The 26442-nt window shown below is 36.3% G+C and overlaps 1 protein-coding gene across 6 annotated transcripts in view; it reads right to left on the bottom strand.

Annotated features, from left to right (window-relative positions):
• FER (FER tyrosine kinase) overlaps positions 1 to 26442 on the bottom strand; it is a 466113-nt gene that overhangs the window by 250700 nt on the left and 188971 nt on the right. For all 6 annotated transcript variants that reach the window (XM_024125793.3, XM_024125783.2, XM_055086705.1 and 3 more), the window contains one exon: positions 848 to 940. In XM_024125793.3, coding sequence (XP_023981561.1) covers positions 848 to 940 — 93 coding nt within the window. The remainder of the gene's footprint in view (positions 1 to 847; positions 941 to 26442) is intronic.

The following is a 26442-nucleotide window of genomic DNA, read 5'->3' as shown; positions in this document are numbered from 1 at the left end:
CCACGTGCCGCGGAGCGGCTGGGCCCGTGAGCCATGGCCGCTGAGCCTGCGCGTCCGGAGCCTGTGCTCCGCAGCGGGAGAGGCCACAACAGAGGGAGGCCCGCATACCACAAAAAAAAAAAAAAAAAAAAAAGATATTATTCTGTAGAAACTTCACAAGATGGGAAAAGCATGTAATTAATTTGTACTGAATATTGTTTTAACCATCATTCAATAAAATAGTATTATAAAGCTCTACTGTGAAAGAGGCATGGCTAGAATAAAAAGTTTGATAATTTAGTTTTACAGGTCATGAAGTAAGAAAAATACTTTATAATTTTATATATAAATGCGATAAAAATATTTTTTATCTTGCTTGCCTATAGTTGCTATTACTAGGGGTAATTAATATTCTATGCATTACTGCGATTGTGCCTAGCCCAAATTTCAAATGGACTTCAATTATCTAATTAAAATGTTCTTAAAGATATGAACACACATATTAACTGATACATTTTAAAAATACATACACAGTAATCCCTATTATAAAAACATGTTTCACTGTAAAAGAAATTTGTTTATATTTTTCTTCTAAAAAAGCCCCAAAGTACATAAAATACTCCCTGTAACTACTTACATGTAGTACAGAAAATCTACAATACAAGTTTCTTTCTTTCCTGCCTACATCACTGTTACTAGGGGTTTTAATATACACATATATACACAGACTCATATGCCCACAAAAAGCTAAATTGTGTACTTACCTTTCCGTTCATAAATACAAGTTTACATATTATATTCATTGGTATATCAGAAAGAAGGTAGACAATGACTATTTTCAGTGGCGTAGAGAGTTCATCCTACTTACTGTTGAAGAGCCCAGTGCAGACTTTGGAGACCTAATGATTCCAGCAATTGAATGACGAATAGACTCAAATTTGGATAGCCTCTCCTTTCTTTCCTGGAGAGATTAAGAAAGAAGCCTTCAGCAGTAGTAAACTATCTAGTATATACACAGTTATGCTAGGTATTTAGGTATTAATCCACAGCTTATGTCCATCCACTCTGTCTTCCAAGTAAATAAAATTTAAGCTTCCTAACATTAAGAATAAAAAATAACCAAACGCATATGAACTCTATAGCATTTTATTTTCCTGGTCCCTCAATAAATGTCATGATTTGGGGAAAAATAAGAAAGAAATAGAAATTCATGAGATGAGAGAAAACAAGAAATGCTAAGGAAACACACAGAAAACCAAACATTAGCACTCAGAGGAAAAAAAAAAAAAGACAAGCTAGAAGGAACCAGTCTAACAGAAAATTTCAGATGGTACTGTAGTTGTGACATATTCTTCATAAATTTAATTACAAAACAACTGCTGTATATGCCTTACTCCCCACTCTTCCATTCTCCACGTCTTGGCTATACCTTTTTAACAGTTTTCGCCTTCCCAAATGTTTTTATTTCAGATTTCTCAAGCACTAGAAATAGATTTTTAAAAAATCCCAAACACCCCAGCTCTTCCAAATGACAGTCTATTTAGATGTCACGGTAAATTACAAATGAACAACTTTAACCAAAAAGCACACAACAGTTCTCAAAGCAAGGCTCTTAAATTAGGAGGCACTAAGGTAGAAACAATAAGGTTCTTGATGTCAGAAGGGAAAAAAGAGTATAAGTCTGGGCAAATCACTTAACTATTCTGGCTCTTAAGTTTCCATATCAGTAAACAGGAGGACACTGGACTAGATAAAAATCTTCATCTCAAAAAATTCGTGACCGTTGTTCAACTCCCCAGTCATTTGCATTGCATTGATCATTGATGAAACTTTCACAGAAGAGCTCCACTGCATCAGGCTGGCAACCAGAGTTACTCCCCTTAGGACAATTAGTTATATCCTGCCTGAGGGTGCCCTCAGAACTTGTTCCCAATTGAAGGATGAACTACGGAGAGTGAAAGGTAACAGTGGAACACTTTTTTGTTAATAATAGCCTGTTGAAGCAATAACCATATATTATTTCTTACAGACTTCTGTAAATAAACTCAATCTAATAACATTCTTAGAAGGAAAAATGAAAGTGATTATTTGGCCCTGTAGGAACAGTCGGATACTTATTCAAGTCAGTAGGCAATAAGATTCAAGAAAAAGAAAACATTCATGCTCATGCTCCAGGCTGAGTGCCAAATATCTTTGTGACTACTTATGCAAAGCAGCCATGAAATTTGGAGGGATTTTGTGAGAAATAACTACAGGGAAATTATAACGCTAGAGAAGATTGTCTCCTGAAAATAATTCTAAACTGTTGATAACTCTATAATATAAATGAAATACTTCAAATATCAATATGTCCTTCATAAAACGAATGCATTTATAAATAAACAAATAACTTAGCCTTTTGTAGATACTGATTTGCTGGAGAGAATGAAGGATACAGTTTCTATTCCCATCCCATCACAGTATACAATTTAAGTATGAAACAGTTTCTAAATGATTTATTTTAGCAATTGGGTTCTGACTGAAGAGAAATCATTTTAGAAGTATTCACTGTCTAGTAACCTTGTTTGTCATGCTGTCTTTTTTTCTTTGATGCTTGCATATTAAGAACATTTATTAAAAGAAAGCTCCCTTGCTAAGTCAAGCATTTTCATATTTTGAAATAATGAAATTGGAAACTAAATGTGCAAAAGGAACATTTGAATGATTAAGATTTTGTCTTAAAATAACAATGCTAAGGAAATTTATAGTATAACAGAATGGAGTTCAACGAAACCTAGGTTGTAAAGCTTTCTATCATTCTTCCTGCTTTCTTGATTCTGTATCTTCTTAAATGATTTCTCCAGGGACATAAATCCCAAGCCTCAGGCTATAAGCAGCTCCCTCCCTGTTCAATATCGAAATATAATTCATGTTCCATGGAGATTTTCTCAAATATATGAGCAAAAACGTATTATAATTCTTTTAATAAAGTATCCAGTAGTGCAAGATGTATACCAACCAGTTTCCTTTTGAGCACCTCACTGACTCAACAATTTAAGTACTGATAGATTTTGCTCAGTAAGCAACTGTGCATTTCAGTTTTTTTTAAAACTTACAGGACTATGAGTTATATTATCAAGACATCTTAACTGAAATCTGCTTTTAAAACAATTAAGGGACATAATAATAGGGCAGTACATTTATCTTCTTCGCTTAAACTAATAAATTATAAAACAAAGAATACATTATGATGAGATGAAAGTATTTCATTAGAGGTCCCTATGTCTAGTAATCAAGGCACTTTACCAAGTTCCGCCACACCCTCACGAAGCTCATTATTCTATTTAACAAATTATTCATTATTCATCATTATTATTCATTATTCCCAAGCTCGTTATTCTATTTAATAAATTATTTTGAACAGATCAAAATAATCCCTTTGCCATTACCTGTGTAAGCTGAACATGTCTTTCTCACAGCAGCTTCCTTATCTCTCCTCCCTCTTCCGTCTCTGCCTCCCATTTTCCCTTCTTTTCTCCTCCCTCTCTCCCTTACCATAATGAACGCTTATAATATTAGCTATTATTATTATTTGGGTTTTACTAATATTGACAAGGACATTTGGGCTGCTTCCACCTTTTGGCTATTGTGAATAGTGCTGCTATGAACATTCGTACACATGTACTTGGGTATCTGTTTGCAACTCTTTCAGGGATTTATCTATGAGTGGAATTGCTGTGTCATATGGTAATTCCGTGTTTACCTTTTTGAAGAATAGCCAAACTGTTCTTTCACAGTGGCTGACCCACTTTACATTCCCACCAGCAACGGATGTGGCTTCTAACTTCTCCACATCCTCACCAACACTTATTATTTCTGTTTTTCTGATTATCATCATCCCAGTGGTTGTAAAGTGCTGCTTGCCTTTATTTTTTTTAAGGATGTTTTCACAGGATATAGAATTAAAAGTCGATGGCTTTTCTTTTTCTTCTAGCACTTTGTCTTCTGGTATGAAGTCAGCTAGAATTCATGTCATTATTCCCCTATACATAATGTTTCTTTTTTCTCTCACTGCTTTTATAATCAACTAGGAAATAAGTACATGTAATTTTCTTTCTTTTAATTATCCTGCTTGGGATCTGTTAAATTTCCTGGACTTGTGGGTTGAAAATGTTGGAAAACACTTAACCATTGTCTCTTCAAATACGTTTCTACTCCCACCTCCCTCTCTCCTTTCTTCCTTAGATTCTAATTACATGTATGTTAGCTCTTTTGATATTATCCCATGATCTCAAACACTCTCTTACCTATTTTTTTCTTTTTGCTTCATTGTGAATACTTTCTGTCAACCTGTCTTCAAAGCTCACTATAATCTTCCTCTCTGTGTCCAGTCTACTGACAAGTCCATCTAATGAATTGCTCAGCACTGATACTATATTTTTCATTCTAGAATTTCTATTTTTTATTAGCATCCACATTGTTGCTGAACTTCTCCATCTTTTCATATACATTGTCTATCTTTTCTATTAGATCCCTTAGTATTTTTGTAAAAGCTACATTAAAGACATTGTCTGATAATTGCAATACCTGGGCCATCTCTGAGTCTGCTTATTTTCTTAGCTGTGGGTCACATTTCTTACTTTTTAGTGGGCCATATAATCTTTGATTGTGTGCCAGATGGTTTGTATAAAAAAACAGTAGTGGGGTTTCCCTGGTGGCACAGTGATTGAGAGTCCGCCTGCAGATGCAGGGGACACGGGTTCGTGCCCCGGTCCGGGAAGATCCCACAGGCCACGGAGCGGCTGGGCCCGTGAGCCATGGCCGCTGAGCCTGCGCGTCTGGAGCCTGTGCTCCGCAACGGGAGAGGCCACAGCGGTGAGAGGCCTGCGTACCGCAAACAAACAAACAAACAAAACCAGTAGAATCTGAATTCAATAATATTTACCTTAAGAAAGAGGCACACATACTCCTTTTTTCTGTCAGGCTGCTAGAATTGGGGCTGTAGTTAATAAGTTGGGCCTGGCCTCTGCTGCTGCTCTGGTTTGAATTAGTTCACCACCAGCTTCAAATATTTTGGGCTAGATCAAGAGTTTTTCTTCAGCTAGGAATGGAATCTGAGCCATGGCAAGATTCCAGCACCCTCTTTTTTGGGAGGGGTGTGGGATAGGGGGGCACTAGGGAGTTCTCTTTACTCTCCAGGCTCACCCACTACTTTATATATCTAACATAACTTTCTACACTCCTTCCTAGCCTTTGGAAAGCCATTGCCCTGTACTCTGTGAAGACCCAGAATTCCCTGAAGAGAATCAACTTGGGAGGGATCTTGTATTTTCTTCTCTTGGTGAAAATCCAGAGTGCTCAGTCCTCCTGTCCAAAAGCCTCAAACACTACCCACCCCCCAACAACAGTGTGCCACCTTTTTGGTGCGGGGAGAACTTCGTTTGCAGTATCTTTCTCAAGTCTCCTTCTCTGATTCTCAGCTCCACTTGGCGAAGACCCTTGAGTAAATGCTGGTGAGTGGATGCTGCCTCACTCTGTGGGGAGGGCTCCTCCAGATTCTAATCTGTCACACCAGCCTACACACTGTTCTTACAAGTTTGTTAAAAGCTTGTTGAGTTGACTTTTCCTTATTTGCTTCGATGGAAGTTTCCTCTTATCACACAGTTCCACCAAGGATGGAAGAAGTCACAGGTTTTTTGTTTGTTTGTTTTGTGGTTTTGTTTTTGTTTCCTATGAAAGGCTTGCCACTTTCTGGACTTTGGTTCATTTAGGTTTCTTTCTGTCCTCAGATCCCTGATGAGTATTTTTTTTAACTATTATTTTGTACCTTATCCTCCTTATTTTGTTTATGAGATAAGAATGAACGTCTCCTGTGACTTTCTATATCCAAACAGGATGCAGCATTCATATGTATTTTATTAAGACAAGTAACCTACCAGTCAAAATTTTATTTACCTTTATTCACAAACCAAGAAAATAAAAAGACACAATTTACGGGTCTTCAGTATGACAAAGAAGCCATTAATTTATCCAAAGTTACAGACTTGAATTTAACTACCATTTTCTAAAGCAGTCAATTATCACAACAGGCCTTTAAAGACTATGTTCCTCAGAAGATTATTTAAAGAGTTAAACTCCAGATATCTCAAAAATTTTGCTTGTTATTCTGTTTTGGCTTTCTTGTTTTTTGTTTGTTTGTTTTCTTTTGTTGATTGCTCTTGGAGGGTAGGGGAGATGAAGTTTATTGGTTTTATATTTTCTGCAGAGGACCTCACAAGGACACTATAAAGACTACTATGTACATATTTCATTTCTGTAAACATTTTAAGTTTCCAACTTTATCTAAGAAGTTTCATGAACAGTTTTACTGTTTGATATTTTCATACTGCACATGTATCAATAATCCTCTTATCTGTTCAGAGCTCCTTTTGTAACTGGAACTAATAACTGAGAACATTTCAAGCTTCAAGGCCTCAGTCAAAACTTTATTAGAATGGAATCAGCAACTGCAGGACCCAAAAGAAAATCATGACTTAAATAACAAAAAAGAATAAATTTTAAAGAAAGGAATGTGGTGCTTATAATGTTACGCTTCCATTATCAGCAAATAAAATCCAACTGGGAAACCTGTTTTAGAAAGAAGTCAGTTAGGTTCTAAGCATTTGTCTCACCCTCAACACCTTTCTAAGAGAAACTTCCACACTATGGGATTGCTGGTACCACCTGCCTGAGAATGAAGTTAATAGATAAAAGGTAAGAAATGAAGACAAATTCTTGATGACATGGTTTGAATTTCTGGATATATCCAGTTATGTGAGTGGATAAACACTCTTTTTTGCTTTAACTAATCTGCCTTACTTGACTGCTACATAGAATGAATACAGCAGGCCTTCCTAGAATATCCATGAGTAATTGAAGATTTCTAATAATGATTACAAATATCACAATTGTCACTAACAAAATAATGCACTAACTTTTTTTTTTTTTTTTTTTTTTTTTTTGTGGAACGCGGGCCTCTCACTGCTATGGCCTCTCCCGTTGCGGAGCACAGTCTCCGGACGCGCAGGCTCAGTGGCCATGGCTCACGGGCCCAGCCACTCCGCGGCATGTGGGATCCTCCCGGACCAGGGCACGAACCCTCGTGCCCTGCATCGGCATGCAGACACTCAACCACTGTGCCACCAGGGAAGCCCTGCACTAACATTTTTAATGTTTTGGACACATATTTACTTTCAACAGGAAAATAAATATTTTAATATTGAAATACATTAACATAAATGTAAAAATTATTTGCAAAATAAACACTATGTTGTGATGATTACTCTTACTTATTCCCATTAATTTAACAGTTTCAGCACATGACACACAAAATAACTGCTCAACATGTTGGTGAAAACCCTAGTTTAGATGGTTATTAATAGATGTTATACTACAAAAGGTTCAGTAATTCCACAGATTTTAGAACTGCTCAGTTAAACAAATTTAAACAGATTTCTTAAACGCAACATGTCTCAGAGCCTCAATAATGCATTAGTACATGCACTCTTTCTTTGGAAGAAATATTATTCTGCAAAATTCACTTCAAGAAATGCTGTCATGAGGCTTTCATTATGAGGCAGTAGGAGGGAAAACATTCTCCTCCACTTTACATCATCATGGCTTTTTCTTGGACATTATCTTCACATGTAACAGCTCCAAATTAACTAATTCCAGCTCCTCTCTTTCTGGCCACAAGCACCTACCCCATTGGTTTGCTTTCACCAGTTCCACTATAACCATTTTCCAACATCACTGAAAACCTAAGGCTCTGAGTCTCCTAATCTCTCCCAATCAATCACCTTCTCATTTCTTCTCTTCTTTTTCTGTGATGCCTCTCATTTCTTCTCTTCTTTTTCCAACATCACTGAAAACCTAAGGCTCTGAGTCTCCTAATCTCTCCCAATCAATCACCTTCTCATTTCTTCTCTTCTTTTTCTTTCTGTGATGCCATGACACATCATTTCACTGACACTTTTGCCAATATTCTAAATTCCCTTGCTCTCCTGTCTCTTAGTTGTCCCCAGGCAGCAAACCCTAATGGTGGATCGATTCAACTTTCTGCATTCAGCAACTCACCACTTCTGGGGAGAATCACATGATTATTACTTCAAAAGAGCCCTAAATATCTGACATACTATGAAATTTCTCTGGCCAACTCACTTCTTAACTCTCCCACTGCTGTTGTCAACCATTTCAAACCTTTCTTACTTTTCTTGTGTCTTAAACCACCTTGTTCTACCCTCTACAGCTTCTTTAGAAGGAAGCTACAAGCCAGCAACTCCTTCAACTTCCCTTTTCAAACTTACAAATCCTTTCCTTCTCTTCCCATTCTAACCCCTTTCCCATTTGGAAACATGAAGCTGTCTCTCTCCCACCAAGGGTGACCACTCTACTTGTACCTCATCCCTTCCTGTCCTCCCAAGGACTTTACACCTTGAAAAAACCTAATAGATTTCTCTTTGATGTACTGTCCCATCAGCTTTTATATTTAAGTTGCTCTCATAGGAAAACAAGGAGAAGAGGTAGTAAGAGAAAGGAGGTGGGAGAGAGAAATGAAGAGAAGAAAGGATGAACCTTTCCCTTTACCACATACCCTGCTCCAGCTACTGCTTGCTCTTTACAAAAAAAAAAAAAAAAAAAAAAAAATCCCTAAAAGAATTATCTATGTAAGCTAGAAATCTCAGGACCAAGTCTCTATTCCTATACAATAGGTACTAATCTGTTTAAATTAATAAAGCATCCATTGCATATACTGGTATTTTCAGAAATTCATTCACTATTTCATCATTAGGCAATAAACAGAGCAGAATCAATAAGTGATGAAGAGCATACTGGCCTAGAACAGTCAATATGTAACTCCAAATATCATACTTACTATCAGGAAGAACTTTGATTAGGTGTCATTGTCCAAACTACAATTTTTCATCTGAAAATTTAGAGTGGGTATTCATCAAGTAACCATATCAATGGTTTCACAAAATTATTAAAGGTACAATAATAATACAATAATTCTAAATATTTAAAATTGTATTTTTTATTAAGCAAAATTATTACATGGGAGAAAAAGTTTAGAGATATGAGAATTTGAACATCCCCTAAATCCCCTTATTCCTACTGAGCTCTCCAGAGATTTTATAACTAGTGTTGTCTATCTCTGTCCTTATAGAGGAAACCTTCATTTATACCTATTGTAAATGCACATAGAAAATATAATAACAAAGAAAGTATAGCCCAGAAACACTAATCGTATTTTCATCCATCAGTTTGAGGTAAAAACTCTATATAGCTCTCTGAGTACAGAGATGACTGAACCCTCAAAATAAAGCCTCTCCAGGAAAGTTTCCTGTAGTTATCTCACTCAGAGCAAAATTTCATGAAGATTCTAATAAAAGTACCTGAAAGGTTATAAATGGTGTTTAAATTTTTATTCCTGATGAATTTTTCACCCCACAACGTTCTTTCTGGCTTTGATTATACACTTTCTATTTCAATATATAACTAGAGTTAAGAAGTGATTTGTACAATTGGAGTGGCAGCCCTAAAAATTGAGAGACTATATTTTATTAAAATAATGGCCAAAGGTAATGTCAAATGTCTTGACTAAACTTCCCTAGGTTTGCATGACCTACACATTTTAGAAAGCACAGCTTTTAAAGGCACCATGATTGTTCTTCACTGTCTTCATTCCTTAGGCAAGCTAACTCTCCTGTCTCAAGATACACATTGGAAATATGTTCTCCTTGCCAAGCATTAACTTCCTACCTTACAAGTGGCTGCAATGTGTTTTATCTGAGATTCAGAAAAGTTTATACAGAAGAAAATTTTCTTATAAAGGGGAAGGAAAGCTGATACAAATATTTGTAATGTCTGGTAGCAATCAGATGGATTCACAACTCCTCAGGATGGGTAAGGAAAAGAGGAAGTGGTTTAGAGCCAATCTAGGTCTATTTAACACAAATAGCTATGCTCAAAGGTACATAGCAAGCTCAGCAGTTATTTTGTTTTGTTTTGTTTTGTTTTTACATATCCAAGAGAATTAGAATAATACTATATAGGTGTAGGGCATTTGATTCTAATCATAATTTCATGGCCTTAGACACAGCAAAAATTTTTCCAGAGCCTCAAAACACTATTTAGCCATATTCAGAGTTTCTCAGAAGACAAAATTCACGCCTCAGAAAGCATTTCACCACCCCCCCTTAAGTCATGATAAGCTCACAATTCACATTTAAAATTCGAGGAGCATAAAGAACTTTATCTCTAATGGATATGAAGCTGAAAGAAGACAGGTATTACTTTTTCTAATCTTCAATATAAGACAAAAATATCAATGATTTCCTTGGCCATAGAAGTCATTGAAATTATACGATTAGTTTGTAATATTTCTAATTCAGAATACCTTTGCATAGCTACACTTTATTCCAAGTAAAAACCTAATCTTTTATCAGTACTACTCAAATTGTAGCATAATATCTATAGAACTGACTGACAGATACATATTTTCATTTGAAATAATACCAGGAGAAAAAGCAATTCAATAAAGGATGAATCTTAATTAAACAATAATCCTCTTTATCAAAGCATAAAGAAAAAAGATTATTTCACCAAAAAAAATTTTTTTTTATTTTAAAAAGGAGTCTGGAATTTTCCTCTCATTAAAAAATAAAACAAAAACAAACAATCAAAAAAAAAAACACACCAGATACAATATGAAAGCATTATCTTAAGTACCTTAGCCTACTTTCTTTCTGCTTCATGTGATAAAATAAAGCAGATGAGTTAATGGCGGAAGATTATACAAGAACAGCTGATAATTAGGAAGTACTCTATCAATGGCTGAAAGACAACGACACCCACAATGATCAATCTCAACATTGGGATAGCGGTCCAACTAAAATATACTTTATTTTCCACAGATCATTATCCTAACTTTTCCTTCCCTCTGAATCTTAGCTACCTGAAAGTGCTGATAGAAAAACAAAAGAAAATCAACTATATAACCGTCTCTGCTTATTCCTTGTTATCCACTTGCTTCTCGTGTCACTGAAATTTTAATTTGCTCTCCCACATGACCTCAATGTTGCCAAACCCATTGGGTACTTTATTTGACTTTCCACAGAACGTTTCCCTGTTGACGACTCCCCTCTTTTCCCCAGGCTTCAGTAACATCACTGCCTCTTGGTTTTCCTCCTATCTGTCTGGTTGTTCCACCTCATTCTCCCTTACAACATCCTTTTTCTTTGCCTGCCCCTTAAATGTCGGTCACCCAACATTACCATCCTTGGCCCTCCTCTCTTGCCCCCCCAAAATCAAACACATTTATCTCTATCACTTCAATTATCATCTGCATGTTGATAATGCCCAAAAGCTACATCTCTAGGCCAGACCTCCAACTAGAACTCATCATCCTTCCCCCAGTCCAATCTACTTCTATTCCTATGAGCCTTTCTTTCGTGGCTAGCGCCAACAACTACAGAATTCCGAAGGCAGAAATCTGGAGGTCAATCTTGGTATTCCTTCTCCCTCATATCCATATCTAATCAGTCACCAAATTCAAAAGTTTGTAAAATATCTCTAAAATCAGCCCCTTTCTTTCAGTACTCCCTGATGTGACTTCAGTTCAGGCACCAGCATTACTGCCCTGGATTGTTCTTTGCTCCTGTTCTCTACAAAGCCCCCAGAGTGGCCTTTGTAAAAACGTAAATCAGACCATTTCACTCTGCTGCTTACTATCTTGAATGGCTCCCCCACTGAGTTCACAATAAAATCCCAATTCACACAAAAAGGTTTTTCCATAATATAGCTCCTACCTACTTATTCAATCCCATCTCTCTCCACTTAACTTTTCATACCTATAATATGGTCATATATAAATACTGAAGATTTAGAATGCACCATACTTTCTTTTACCTAAGTGATACATGATGCTTCTTCCTTTTCCTGAAATACTATTCCAATTTTTTTCTTTTTCTTGGCCTGTCCACCTCTTATTCCTTCTTCAGGCCCAAAGCAGACTTTTACCCCGAGATCTGGCACTCTAAATCAAGAGTATTCTTTTTATGTTCTCTGACAGTACCCAAGCTTTACTCTCATCACATTCTTGTTATAATTATCTGTTAACTTCACTCAACTGTGAGCTCCTGTGGACAAGGACTTTATCTCATTCAGCTTTGTATACAAAGCTGAGACAGCGCGTGTGGCATATTGCACTTTCCAAAATGGCCTCAACAATATCTCCATCACACATGCCCTTCTTACCATAAAGACTCTGACTCTTCTTTCATTGAGAAGTGGGGCATATGTTCTCTCCACTTGATTTTGGGCAAGTATGTAACAATGGTGAAAGGGACACTACATGACTTCTGAGGCTAGGTCATACAATCAGCTTCCTTCTGGTTTTCTCAGAACATATACTCTTGAACCTAGCCACCTCAAGCTGTAACAAACATCAAGCAACCCAGAGACAGATCTACAAGAAGATAAACAAGAGTTCAGTTGAACTTGCAACCAGCAGCACCCAAACTGCAAGTCATGTGAGTAAACCACTTAGGAAGTGGATCCTAATGCCTCTAGTCCAACTGTTACAGTTTATGGCACATGGAACAGAGATAAGCCTTCCACACTGAACTCTTCCCAAACAGAGATTCATGAGCAAATGAAATAATTGGTTGTTTTAAGCCTTTAAGTTTTGCAGTGATCTGTTACATAGCAATAGATCATCAGAATAGTGCCTGTCAAAGTACACACACACACACAGTGGAGTATACATATGCACAACACGTACTAACACATATACATAAAGTTTGGTGAATCAATGAATACATTTTCCAAATCAATTTTACTCCATAAGTTAGATTTGGTGGACAGAGGAGAGACTGTTGCCAAATATTTTAATTAGAATAGTTGAAGTATCTTAGCTTTTTTATCATTACAAAAACTGATTCAGAAAATCAAACACAAGAAATATATAAATTAAGGTAAATGTCCTCGTAATCACCACCCAGTTCAAGAAATAGAACTTTGCCAAATACTGCAGAAGGCCTCCAGGTGACAGACAGGTCCCAGTCACAACCACCTATATCCCTTCCTCCAAAGTTACCACAATCATGCCTTCCACAGTAAATCACTCACTTGCATGATTTTTAGTTTTATTTTTAGTTTTTAGTGTGCATCCCTAGACACTATACTTTTAGTTTTGAACATTTTAAAAATTTTATTTAAAGTATATTTAAGCATCTTTTAATCAATAAGTTCCCTCTCCATCCCTATATTTTCCTTACAATTCAGCTGTTTAAAGACCCAGCCATTTTGGATGGACCTAGGGTCTGTCATATAGAGTGAAGTAACTCAGAAAGAGAAAAACAATATCGTATGCTAACATATATATATATGGAATCTAAAAAAAAAAAAATTGGTTCTGAAGAATCTAGGGGCAGGACAGGAATAAAGACGCAGACATAGAGAATGGACTTGAGGACACGGGGAGGGGGAAGGGTAAGCTGAGACGAAGTGAGATAGTGGCACGGACATATATACACTACCAAATGTAAAATAGACAGCTAATGGGAAGCGGCCGCATAGCACAGGGAGATCAGCTCAGTGCTTTGTGACCACCTAGAGGGGTGGGATAGGGAGGGTGGGAGAGAGACGTAAGAGGGAGGGGACATGAGGATATATGTATACATAGAGCTGATTCACTTTGTTATACAGCAGCAACTAACACAACAATGTAAAGCCATTATACTCCAATAAAGATGTTAAAAAAAAAAAAAAAAAGACCCAGCCATTAGACTCAAGAGTTTTTCACAGTGTGAATTTGATGATTTTATACTCATGGGGCAGTCCAACATGTCCTCTGTCCTCTTTTCTACAAACTGGCAGCTAGGATCAGAGGCTAGATCAGACTTGGATTCAATACCTTTAGTGAGATCATGGTGGCAAATATCAGGAGACAACATCTGGTTCCCTCTTTTTGTGATGTTAGCAGCTACTGATGATCAATGTCTACATCCACTAAATCATGGGGTATTGTAAAATGGTGGTATTTTTTCAAATTCTATCATTTGTTTCCCATTTATTAGTTGGACTATTTCTATAAAAAGATGCTTTCCCTCATCAATTATTTGGTTAATCAGCAATTATCTGGTAATACAGCTCATATAGGAAAGGCAGGATAAACATTTAACTGTTTTATACCGATATATTTTTTAAATTCAAAGTCTTTGAAACAAGAATTATAAACAAATCAAGATAAGTTTAAATATATTCATTAATGGAATAATAACAATGATGGTGGTGATTAAGGTAAATATAATCAAAGCTAATATATAACAAACTTTTTTAAAGGGCCTTACGTATATTGACTCACATAATCCTCACCAACAACTTTATCAGACAAGTACTATTATTTTCTCTTTTTTAAAGATCAGGACACTGAAGCACAGTTAGTAAATGACTGAAACAAGATAGAGGCATGGGTAATGTCTTTAACAGCATTGAAAGGTGGTCCAGAAATAAACATACACATATTCTCAGGTTCACTGATGTATTTCTATGGAGTCTTATAGGGTTATCTCCGTTTAGCACCATGATATTTAGCTATGTGACAAAGAGAAATGATTCCATAAAAAACTTAGAAAGTGGATAATCAAGGGCTGATGCTACATTAAACCTAGCCCTAGTTATCTATAACTCTTTAAAATTTTTTTCCTTGGTCATCTTCAACTTCCCATCTCTCTTTGGATGGGAAGTTTTAATTCAAGTAGATGTTTTAAGTTTTTTTCTTATCCCTAACTTGTCCAAATTCCTAATATGAAATTCAGTATACCGAAGTTCTTTTTCTGACTTAAGAAAATTCATATTTACTTTTCTGGCTTAAAATAAGTTATTCCACCTTGGGCTTCAATTAAACTTATATTACAGTACCTAATGCATTGATATAAGCTAATAACTATGTTATTATAAAGATAAATTATAATGATTATTTTGCAAAGGTTAACATGAGAAATTGGCTCTAAAATCTTTTATTGCAATAATGTTTTCTAAATGTCTGCTGAGATAGAAAGTTCCAAAGATACTACATAAAGTAATAACCTCTATATCAGAACAAGGTATTTTAACTGGGTCTCTACAATTTAATGTATATAGATATTTGCGCTACCATTTACTCATGTTTACTTGTAAAAATTATTCTTCAGAAGTCCATTTATTTGAATTACAAAAATACCATAATACTGGAAAAGATTTTAAAGAAAAATCAAGATACATAAATTAGATACTGGCTGGTACATTATACATACTTCTCATTATTTTAAAGCTTTTACATAAGAGTGAATGAGTAAAATGTATAACAGAAACTATACCAGCCAATGGATACTTAGCAAAGCAATTCAAGCAGCAAAGTACTCAAGCACACTGAATCATCTGGCTGGTAAAGATTCTTGAAAGACTAAGTTTAAATAAAACTGTATTTTTAAAGATTCAAATCTGCTAGAAATAACTTTGATTATAGAGTTTATCCTTAAATTTTTATAACTTTAACAAAAAGCATTGTTACTTAGATAATATTAGGTGTAAAAAATTAAAAAGAACTCATTATTTTGAAATGCATGTTGAAGAGAGATAAAGAAATGAAACAAAGTAGGTTGCACAGATACAACGCTAATCATTTGGCCTAATACTAACCAGAATGCATAAGAGTGTAAAGACAATGTTTTCTTAACCAGTTTTGCTTTTACATTAATGATACTTATATAAACCAGGACAGAAAAAAATGTACATGTACATGGATTAAATCTCATGTGGCTAGTCTGGATGAGACCTATTACTGATACAATTTCATACTTCTCCCTTCAACAGGCATGTACCAGTTTATTAAAATTCATCTGACAGATAAATATAAGAATGTAATTTCACCAGAAATGCAACATGTAGTTCTCTTAAATAAGACATTTGGTACAGATTTAAATGAGAAATCTGTGTGGGATGGCTATTCGTGATTAGCTAACTGGACTATTCAAGTACAGTTATTACATTTACCAAATAATAATACATTTTCACTTGAGACTTAAACAATATTATCACTTTCTTCATACTAAGGGTAAATAAGTATACCAACGAAGAATGTCAATCTTCACAAATATAAATAATTAAATACAAGTCATCAAGATCAAAAAGAGATATTCTACTACATAGAATTACCTCAAACATAGAGAAAATATTCAATATCCTTTTAGACATTGCATTATGAAGTTGCTATGATAGTCTATGAAAATTTACAAACTATTACTAATAGGCCTACAAATGTATTTTCATATACAATTCTCAATTATACAATTTCCTAAACATTCATTACCATTCCCTGACTACCGACAAATGTTTATTTTGGCATGTAATATTAAAAATAAATTTTTAAAAATCTAAAACTATACTTAAAATCTGCCTTTTTGAAAAAGAAACTATATTACCTAAAAAGAAGTGCTTAATGTTTTTGCCATAAAAGCAATAAAAAGATTAAAATAACAAATTACCAGCAATATTATATTGGCTGGCACATTTTTTTCTCGAAAGAGCTGGACAGGAAATATTTTAGGCTCCTGGGCCACATGGTGTCTGTCACCCCTACCCAACTAGGCTGAAGCCTGTGTTCCAATAAAACTTTATTATGGACACTGAAATCTGAATTTCATATACATTTTACATATCACAAAGTAGTCCTTCTTTTGATTTTTTTTCAACCATTTAAAAATGTAAAAATAATTCTTAGCTCATAAGCCACCCAAATATAGACAGCAGGCCAGATTTGGCCCATGGGCCATAATTTGCCAACCCCTATTATGTCACTTAAATTACAGAAACTATACAACAAAGGTTATATAAGCAGTTGTTAAGAGGTCAGATTCTACAGTCAGACTGGGGGCATTCGAATCCTAGCTCTCCTACTTGCAATCCATATCAAGTTGCCTTACTGTCTGTACATCAATTTCTTTCTCTATAAATTGAGAGTAATAATAGTACTGCCTATTAGGGATAATAATAGTTCTGCCTAATAGGGTTGCTGTAAGGATTGAATGTGGCATGGAGAGGACTAAGCAAAGCTCCTAACACCCAATAACTAGCTAACCCTCTCTAAATATGCTGCTGCTGCCATAATCAAAACACAGGAAAAGTTCTATCTCATAAAAGTACACATCATAGGGCTTCCCTGGTGGCGCAGTGGTTGAGAGTCCGCCTGCCGATACAGGGGACACGGGTTTGTGCCCCGGTCCGGGAAGATCCCACATGCCGCAGAGCGGCTGGGCCCGTGAGCCATGGCCGCTGAGCCTGCGCCGTGTCCCCGGTCCGGGAAGATCCCACATGCCGCAGAGCGGCTGGGCCCGTGAGCCATGGCCGCTGAGCCTGCGCGTCCGGAGCCTGTGCTCCGCAATGGGAGAGGCCACAACAGTGAGAGGCCCGCGTACCGCAAAAAAAAAAAAAAGTACACATTATAATATGCAAAGGCATTCTACTTCCAAATGTCCACAGGCAAAATTAGAGAAAAATCTTTTAAACAATAGTTATAGTTATAACATTTCAGAACTGGGAGATACCATAAAAATAATCTTGTTTCACCAGGAGTTCAAAGATGTTTTTGGTTCAAGTCTGAGTTAAAGTCAAAACCAGGACCAGAATCAAGTGTCTCCATCTGTATTATGAGACCAGAAAGTCCTGTGTTTATTGTATCTTTGTAGCAATTTCATAGACATTTATTGACCAAAATTTAAAAAACATTCCTTTTTTTTTTTTTTTTTTTGCGGTACGCGGGCCTCTCACTGTTGTGGCCTCTCCCGTTGCAGAGCGCAGGCTCAGCGGCCATGGCTCACGGGCCCAGCCGCTCCGCGGCATGTGGGATCCTCCCAGACCGGGCCACGAACCCGCGTCCCCCGCATCGGCAGGCGGACTCCCAACCACTGCGCCACTAGGGAAGCCCACAACATTCCTTTTTGAGGGGTTTGGAAAAGAGTACTTGGGAAGTATGAGGTCAGGGGCTGGCAAAAACTACTCCAGGCAGACAAAATAGCACAGTGATTAAAACAAAACTTTGGTATCAAAGCTGGATTTAAATTTCAGCTGCTTGACCCACATAACCTTGGGCTAATTTATGTAATATTTCTGGGGCTCACAGCATAGGTACTCAAAAAATATTTGAATGAAAGGCCAAAAGAACTAGGCTTCTCTCAAAGTTAAGGGTCTCACCCACAACCAAAGCTTCAACTTTTGAAAACTTTCTTGATAATTAAAGAGAATAATACACAGCTGTAATGGGTTGGATGTGACACCCTCCCCAAAAAGATATGTCCACCCAGCACCTGTAAATGTGACCTTTCTTGGAAAAAGCGTTTCTGCAGATGTAAGTAAATTAAGGATCTCAAAATGAGATTGTCCTGGATTTTCCAGGTGGGTCCTAAATCCAAAGACAAGCTTCCTTATAAGAAGACTTAAACAGAAGAGGAAAAAACACAGAAGAGAAGGCAATGTGAAGAAGGGAAACAGAGATTGGTGTGATGTGTCCACAGGTCAAGAAATGCCAGGGTTTGCCAGCAGCCAACCACCAGAAGCTACGAGGGAGACATGGAACTGTTCTCGCTCAGAATCTCCAGAAGGAACCAACTCTGCAGACACCCTGATTTTTAACTTCTGGCCTCTAGAACTGTGAGAGAATAAATCTATGTTGTTTTTAAGCCAGCAAGTTAGTGGCAATTTGTGAGAGCAGTCCTAGGAAACTAATACACAGCTGACAAAGAATCACTGAATATTTACCTTGTAAAGTGATCATCAGCTACTCTAAACATAAAAAAAAAAAAAAATCACCCTTATATGAATACTATTCATCAGGAAAACTGGTTAAAAATTGCATTATTCTCATAAATTCTATACAGTGAGATTAAAATATGCATATATGCATTTATTGTTCATTTCCTGCTCCAGGTTTTAGAACCTAATCTCTGACCAGAGACAAGGATGCTGACCAGCAACACCTTGCCCCCAAATCCACTATCAGAAGTATAGCTGCAGTCCCAAAGACAGTTTCTCTCAACAGGAACTCTGATAACTCCAGAAACTATACAGCAATATGCACAGCTCAGCAGTAGCAAGGTCACAGGACTGTCTCCCTCTGGCTCTTCATTCATTTACAGTACAGTAGCTGGAACAGTGGCTAACTTTTTTATTTGCTTTGCTAGCATCTATTTTCATACTAATTAGCATATGCGGTTTTCACATTTTGGGGTCCAATATTGTTTCCGATAACAAGGTGCCAACAAAGAAAGAAGGAATTTCAAAGGCAACCAACGACTAAGAAAAAAAATAAGTTGATTAGTATAAGTTTACACAGATAGGGCATGTAGTGAAAAGATTAACATTGAAAATACGTACAAAAATTACTGGGCCATAGTCCTTATTCTATCACACTTTTTTCATGTTTTATATAGAATCAGTGTTAGAAGGAATCTTCCAAGCTAGAGATTTTTCTACCTCAACCTTTTCACTCGTAACAGTTGAGAAAATGGAAATCAGAGTAGGTAAAGTGACTTGACTCATGACACACATATGATGACAAAGCTAACTCCTTTTTCCACTGTAACACATGGCCTAGATTACATCCACAAAGTCAACCAAATGCTGGGCATTGGTCACTCATTCAAAAATTTAGGGTGGGGTGGGGAGGAAAGGCTCTAACGACATTAAAGTAGAAACGTTACATTGAAACAATTACTACATTCAAATTTATAACATTTAGTATAAAACTGTTGTTCATTTACACCCAAAAAAGATGCACTATTTTGAATACCATATCTCAAGGAATGTAATAAAAACAGAAAAAGACCAGTAAATCTTAATTAAAAATAATTATAAGACTGAGGAATGCTGCTAATATGAAGATATACTCTCTCAAACACACACACACACACACACACACACACACACACACACACAGCCATTTGGGACCCGAAATGGTGAAACGTTAGATATGACCGAAATTGTATCTGTATCAGACAGATACAATTATCTTTTTTTTTTTTTCACTAAAGATAAAACACTAAGATAGGGGAGAGGCCTTTGAATACAGATACAGGAAAGTTTGGATCCACATGTCAGAAATGCTTCATTCAGTGCCTAAAAATTCATTAAATCTCAAAGTAGTGAGAACCCAAATGATTTTAACTATTTTCAAATACATGAATAAAACATCACTATTGCTAAAGTTTTAGGGGCTATGTCAAAGAAGACAGTCATAATACACTGTTTGAAGTCTCTGTGGAAAAAATATTGACATGCTTAGAAAATGACTCTAACACTGAAGGTAGCTAACATTTATTGAGCACTAACTACGTGCCAAGCACCATGGACCCTGTCCATGCAGTCTTCTGTACATTTAATCATCTATAACACTATATAGCAGGTCCTGTTAGCCTCACTTCATAGATTAGAAAGCCAAAGTTTGGAGCGGGTAAATAACTTTTGCAAGGACAATAAGAAGTTCTTACTCAGAATACTAATTCTTACACTCAAACCTGTAACGTAATCTAAATCACATCATTTGTTCTCTTCCCTACACTGATTGGGTAGCAACAAAATAATTTATAGAACCAAAGGATTAATATCTAGAATTTTTTTAAATCAGCTTCAGCACTCTAAGAATTATATATAGATTCAAAAAATTACCAACAAATTGTCTTAAGGCTTTAAAGGTACAAAATAAAATCAAATAGCTAATTATCATCTTAATGAGTAGAAATTAATACTTTTTAAAAGAATAACTTCCTTTAAAACTAAATGGCACTAATGAGATGCCTCATTTGACCATATCTTTAAAAAAGATTATCCTCACAAATCAAATTTGTATTTCTGTCTTCTTACATAGTTCAAAATGAACATAATCTGGCCTTATCTTGCTGAATCAAAACTGTAAGACTCTGTTTTGGAATTTCTTCTATCTGTATTTTGTGCCCTTTTTTTTTTTTCCAGATTCCTCCCTTGGTGTTAAAATATGGGTTATCACTTACTGCTACTGACAATTCTTGATTCCGCTCCTCCCCCTCTCCTCCACCACCCCACGCCTGCACTCGCTATTTACCATTTGCTCTTTCTAATCTACAGTACACTGAGAAATCATGAAAATAAGTTCATTAGAACTGCTTCTAAATAAGAGTAGAAAATTCTAAGATTCTTTCTGATCTTTATTATGTGAACTTAGTTACATTCATCTGTGAAATTCGAATAGAAAATTTTTTCTCCTACTTCTAGTTTCAGAGTAGAGGTCACAGAAAGAATGACCTATGGAGAAATTAGGTGTTTTTCTACTTGTTTCTAAGTGTAAAACTATACCTGCATGCCTTAAATTTGGGTAGTATTTCCAGGTTTTTACTACCATCCTGGAAGAAGGTATTGCCAAATCTCCTAGTCTCTATTCTGTTTTCATTTTGCTTGAGCTCTGTGGAAGGCAGATTTCTCAAATGGTCTCTAAAATTCCCACCCCTTCGTATGCACATCTGGCACGATCACTAGGATGGTGATATGGTGGATTTCACGCCCATGATTAGGTTATGTTACGTGGCACAGCTGACTGTAAGAAAGGGAGAATATTCTGAGTATGCCTGACCCAGTCAGGTGAGCCCTTAAAAGAGACTGGCCTCTTCCTGAAGGCAGAGACTTAAAGCTTAAGAGAGATTCAGTGTGAGGAAGATTCTCCATTGCCGGAGGGGACTACATAGCAAGGTATTCTGGTGGCCTCTGTGAGATAAAAGTAGAGTCCAGTTGTCAGCCAGCAAGCAAACGAGGACCTCAGTCCTCAAATGCAAGGAACTGAATTTTGCCCCAACCACATGAGCTTGAAGAGGACCCCCATGCTTCAGATGAGAATGCAGCCAGCCAATACACTGACTCTGACATCATGAGACCCTGAGCAAAGAGTTGGGCCAGGCCTGGACAACAAAGAACTGGACCCACAGAACTGTGAACTAATAAACAGGTCCTGTTTGAAGCCATTAAGTTTGTGGTGATTGATAACACAGCATAGAAAACTAATCCAAGCTTTGACAGCATTGTGTCTTACTGATGGCTTCTTTCCTGAAATGCTTCTTTGTGTGACTCTCCTCTTTCCTCTCTCTTGTCCCTCCTTAGTCTCCACTGTGAGCCTTACTTGCTCTACCCACCTAGTTCCCCAAGCTTCTAGTCTTAGCCTTTTCCTCATACTGTACCATCCTCCTGTGTAATCACTCTCATTTTTTAACAAATGTTTGTTGAACAACTACAATGTTCCAGACAGTAATGCAGGCTCTAGGGAGCTATCAGTGAAAAAACAAACAGAAAAAAACTCCTGTTCCTGTGGGGTGTTCACTGATTCTACGATAACCAAGACAGCCTTGTCTCCTGTGTTTCAGACTCAAATCGCCAGCTGTTTTTTAGGAAACTCAGACTCAGAGAGGTGAGGTAACATGTCTAAAGTCCCTCATTCTGGACTTAATCTCGAATACATCTTATTCTTAAATATTCTGAAACTGTTTCCTCAACTGAAACCTCACTTCTTCACCCTCTTCACTCCTAGGTCTATTGCAACCTAACCTCCTTCCTCCCCTCTCCAAAGAAACAATTCTCAATGAGCTCACTAAGGACCTCTTAAGTTGCCAAAATCACAGAAAGCTTTTCAGCCTCATCTATCTCTCCACTGCACTGTTTACTCCTTTGTTCTTGTATCTTTCAAATTACCCTACTTTCTTCTTTTTCTCTCACTCCCTCTTTAATTACACTGAACACTCCCAAGTCTTAATCTCCAGCTTCAGAAGGACATCCCAAACTGCCTGCTAATCATCTCTACAAGAAAGTTCAGGACACCTCAAATTTTAAACATCCCAAACTGAAGTCACTCCCTCCTATCTGCCTGCTCCTCCTGCTCTGGGCACTTCGTGAGCCAGTATGGCCTCAGTCACCTATGGCAGCCACTCTCCACTCCACCTATGTCTCTCCCTCTCACTCACTCATAGAGCCAGTTAGTCACTCGCTCCTGCTCACTTAACACCCCCCTCCCCCAAATCATACTTGCTTCTTTTTTTCCTTAGATAGAAAAATCTATAATAATTTATAAAATATAAACTAACACGACCAAAATCTAAGTTAGATGGTAAAGTCTACATGAACTATCAGCTAACTGTGGAGTTCAAAAATTTTATGTTTGCAATAATGTTCTGTGCTTATTTCAAAGATGAATAATGGCATAGATTTGTGATTAAGTAGAGAACTATAATTTTAAAATAAGCAGTATTTTGCCTACCACTTTTTATAACCATTCTTAAAAAAAAATACATAGTTTACTACTGGGCTTAAAGTATTCTTAACCTTGAAACAAGGCCATATTCTGGAACAATTTTTTCATCAACAGGTCTTCTTACTTTATTGCTGTTCCCTTCTTTCACAGAGAGCCCATCATCAGCAAGCCATAAGAGTTTTCATTTCTCAAGCTCAATTCCATAAGTTGCTCATGTATCTTATTTCTGTTAACTTAAATACAAAGGAAAAGTTAACCTTTCATTGGGTGAAATAATGCAATAGCTAAACCATGTAACCGAGGATTTCTGGAATTCTAGCAAACAGTAGCTCGAATGGTGTCTCGATTATACCTGGAAACATATAGTTATGATAGGAATTCACTTACAAGATTTAGCTTTATCTAATGAAGTATTTGCCCTTGGTTCCATAATCACTTAGAGTGAATTAGCAATAATACATTCTGCAATCTACTTTTGTGTGTTTGTTAAATTCAAGATTATTTTGGGGGGGGGGGCAAAGAGAAGCTTTAAGGTAGCCAATGCTTTCTTGCTACCACAAACAAAACAGGAGACAGCAATTTTTACTGATTATTGCAGGATATACACCTCTATAATATTAGAAATTTAGAAATACTTTACCTGCTGTGATTGAGTAAAAAAACTAAAAAATATTTCCTGCCATTCCTCTTTCACCAGTTCCCTCAGGGCTACTAGAGTCCATATTTTGGGATGAATTTTCAACATATATCCAATGTTCTTAGATGTCTCTAGGTATGTTTCTTAATCAGAATAAAGTTTATATAATATTTTTTAAATACATAGAAAAGCATAACAAAAAGTAAACTATAAAGACCCCAGGGATTATTGGCTAAATGACTAGATACAGAGCCTAAAGTATTCACCTATCATTCATCCCTTTGGTTTATTTTATAATTTTGACCATACTTTCTACCACTTCCACTCTCTCTCATCCTCTTAAGAAAAAAGCAAAAACAGTTTTAATAGATGTATACTTTCAAGGCAGATGCCATACAAAAATTACATCATCGATAGCTAGAATAAATCATTTTTCAGAAATTAATTAGAAACTGAGCATATAAAGCAATAACTTAAAATTATAAAATTAGCAAGAACAATCTGAAGTATGTACAATTACCTTGTTTTCTCTTAACATATGTAAAATTTGCCCTTAAAATCCTGAAATCTTCGTTTTTGTCCTTATGAAAAAGATTGTCCTACAATAAATCTCAAGAACTCACCAAATTAACTACTTTCATAAATACTGTTATCATATCACCAAACACTGAAATACATATATAACTTTAAAACACCTTGTGACACTCTGTCAATCTGCAGAGGCAATTAAGTCTTCCTAATAATTCAACCAGAAACTAGAGAGCTGGGGGGGAGGGAGAATACCATGCCTTCAAAATATAGATATTTATAAAAGCAAAATGTGATAGCCAGATTTGTTAATATTAGAATCAATAACATCTACTGACGCATTAAAATTCTTCCACCTTAATAATCTTAGTGCCACACAAGCTCCTGTGGAAGCAAGCACCTTCTAAAACATACAAGCAAATAAATAATAACAGTGAAAATAGCAGTACTATTCCAAGTCACATTTTTCTATTTTCACAAAATTTTACTTATTCCTTCAGTCAGAATTGCATTAAACTATATGTGGCAAAAATATGTCTAAAACTAACCTAACCAAATAAGGTTTTGTGTTTCTTATAAAACAGGAAAGTAAGCAGTCCAGAGCTGATGTCAGAAACTCAAGAGAAACAGGGCCAAGGAGCTCTCTTCCATCTTTAAGAGAAATTCTCTTGACCTAAACTTGCTTACTAGCTACCATCCCTCGGTCAATACTATTTTTTGATTGCTGAACATAGAAACTAAGATTTTGGATGGATCTTCCACATGAATGCTAAAGTCATCCCAAATAGCTATGAAAAACAGACAATGAACCAGAGAACACATTCTTTGATAAATGAAGAGGAATGACCAAAAACATGAAAGAATTCAGCAATGAGAAGGAGTAAATGTAGTACAACCAAACCCCACAAGCCTTGAAAACACAGAGGCTTTCACATCAAGTGAAGGAATACAGAAGGCAGTATTAAGGAACACTTCTCAACACTGAGTTATACTGGATATGAGAGGATGAATCCTCTCTTGAAAAGGAAGTTTGCTTACCAGAATAAGATTCCAGTGGGCACAGTAAAAAATTTTTGAAAAGATGAGAGCTGCATGAAGATGCTTAAGGGAAGTGAAAATACAGTAAAGAATGAATCTGCCATATACAACACAGAATTAATATGACACTAATTGACAGAGGGAGCAGATGGCTAGCGATAGCAACATGGGGGGCAAAAGTTTAGCAGAAGACGACAAACTAGGCCTGGACCTTTTACCAGAATCTGACTTTCTGGTAAAAGGGAATGGCTCCTGCCTAAAATGAACACTTATGAGTCAGTATGTATCTTACGGTGATAAGGATTCACTGGAGACATCATAAAATAATATCAGACAGTAACAACCAAAGAAGTCAGAACACCCTAAGAAAGGAGGATAAATAGTGACTCCATAAGAATACAGAACCCTCCTTTAATCAATTCAGGTAAAGAATCATCACATAAGCTAGTAGAGGTGGCTCTGAATATGTGTGTGTCTGAGTGGGTATAGTAACATCTGACTAAGCAGACGGATGATAAATGTTTAAATGCTTAAAAGTATATTTATAGATTTATCATAAGTCTAAAAAAATCTCATTGTATTTAGGCCAGCATTAGCTAATAACCGAAGATAAATTATCACAGTTATGGGTGGAAGTTCACAGGTATGACAGTTCAATAAGTATCTACTTGAAGACAGCATGCATACCTATACTTAATGTCTACTTGAGGATGGTGCCTGATAGCCATCAACACAAAAACTCTTATTCTGTTTACTTTAGGATAGTGTAGGAATAATGCATGACAATGTAGAAATTTATATAATAGTTAAATAACAAAATTTTAACGTTTTCCACTTTATTTTGAAAACATGCAGCAGAGCTGACACAAAAGAAAAAAATAAAGATGACTAAAAACAACTTCAAGAACAGTAAATAAAGAGCATAAAGTTGTTTCACAAA

The sequence above is a fragment of the Physeter macrocephalus genome, chromosome 8, assembly GCF_002837175.3.
Source record: "Physeter macrocephalus isolate SW-GA chromosome 8, ASM283717v5, whole genome shotgun sequence".
In the NCBI taxonomy this organism is placed as follows: Eukaryota; Metazoa; Chordata; class Mammalia; order Artiodactyla; family Physeteridae; genus Physeter; species Physeter macrocephalus.
This window is presented reverse-complemented; position numbering and strand designations above follow the sequence as displayed.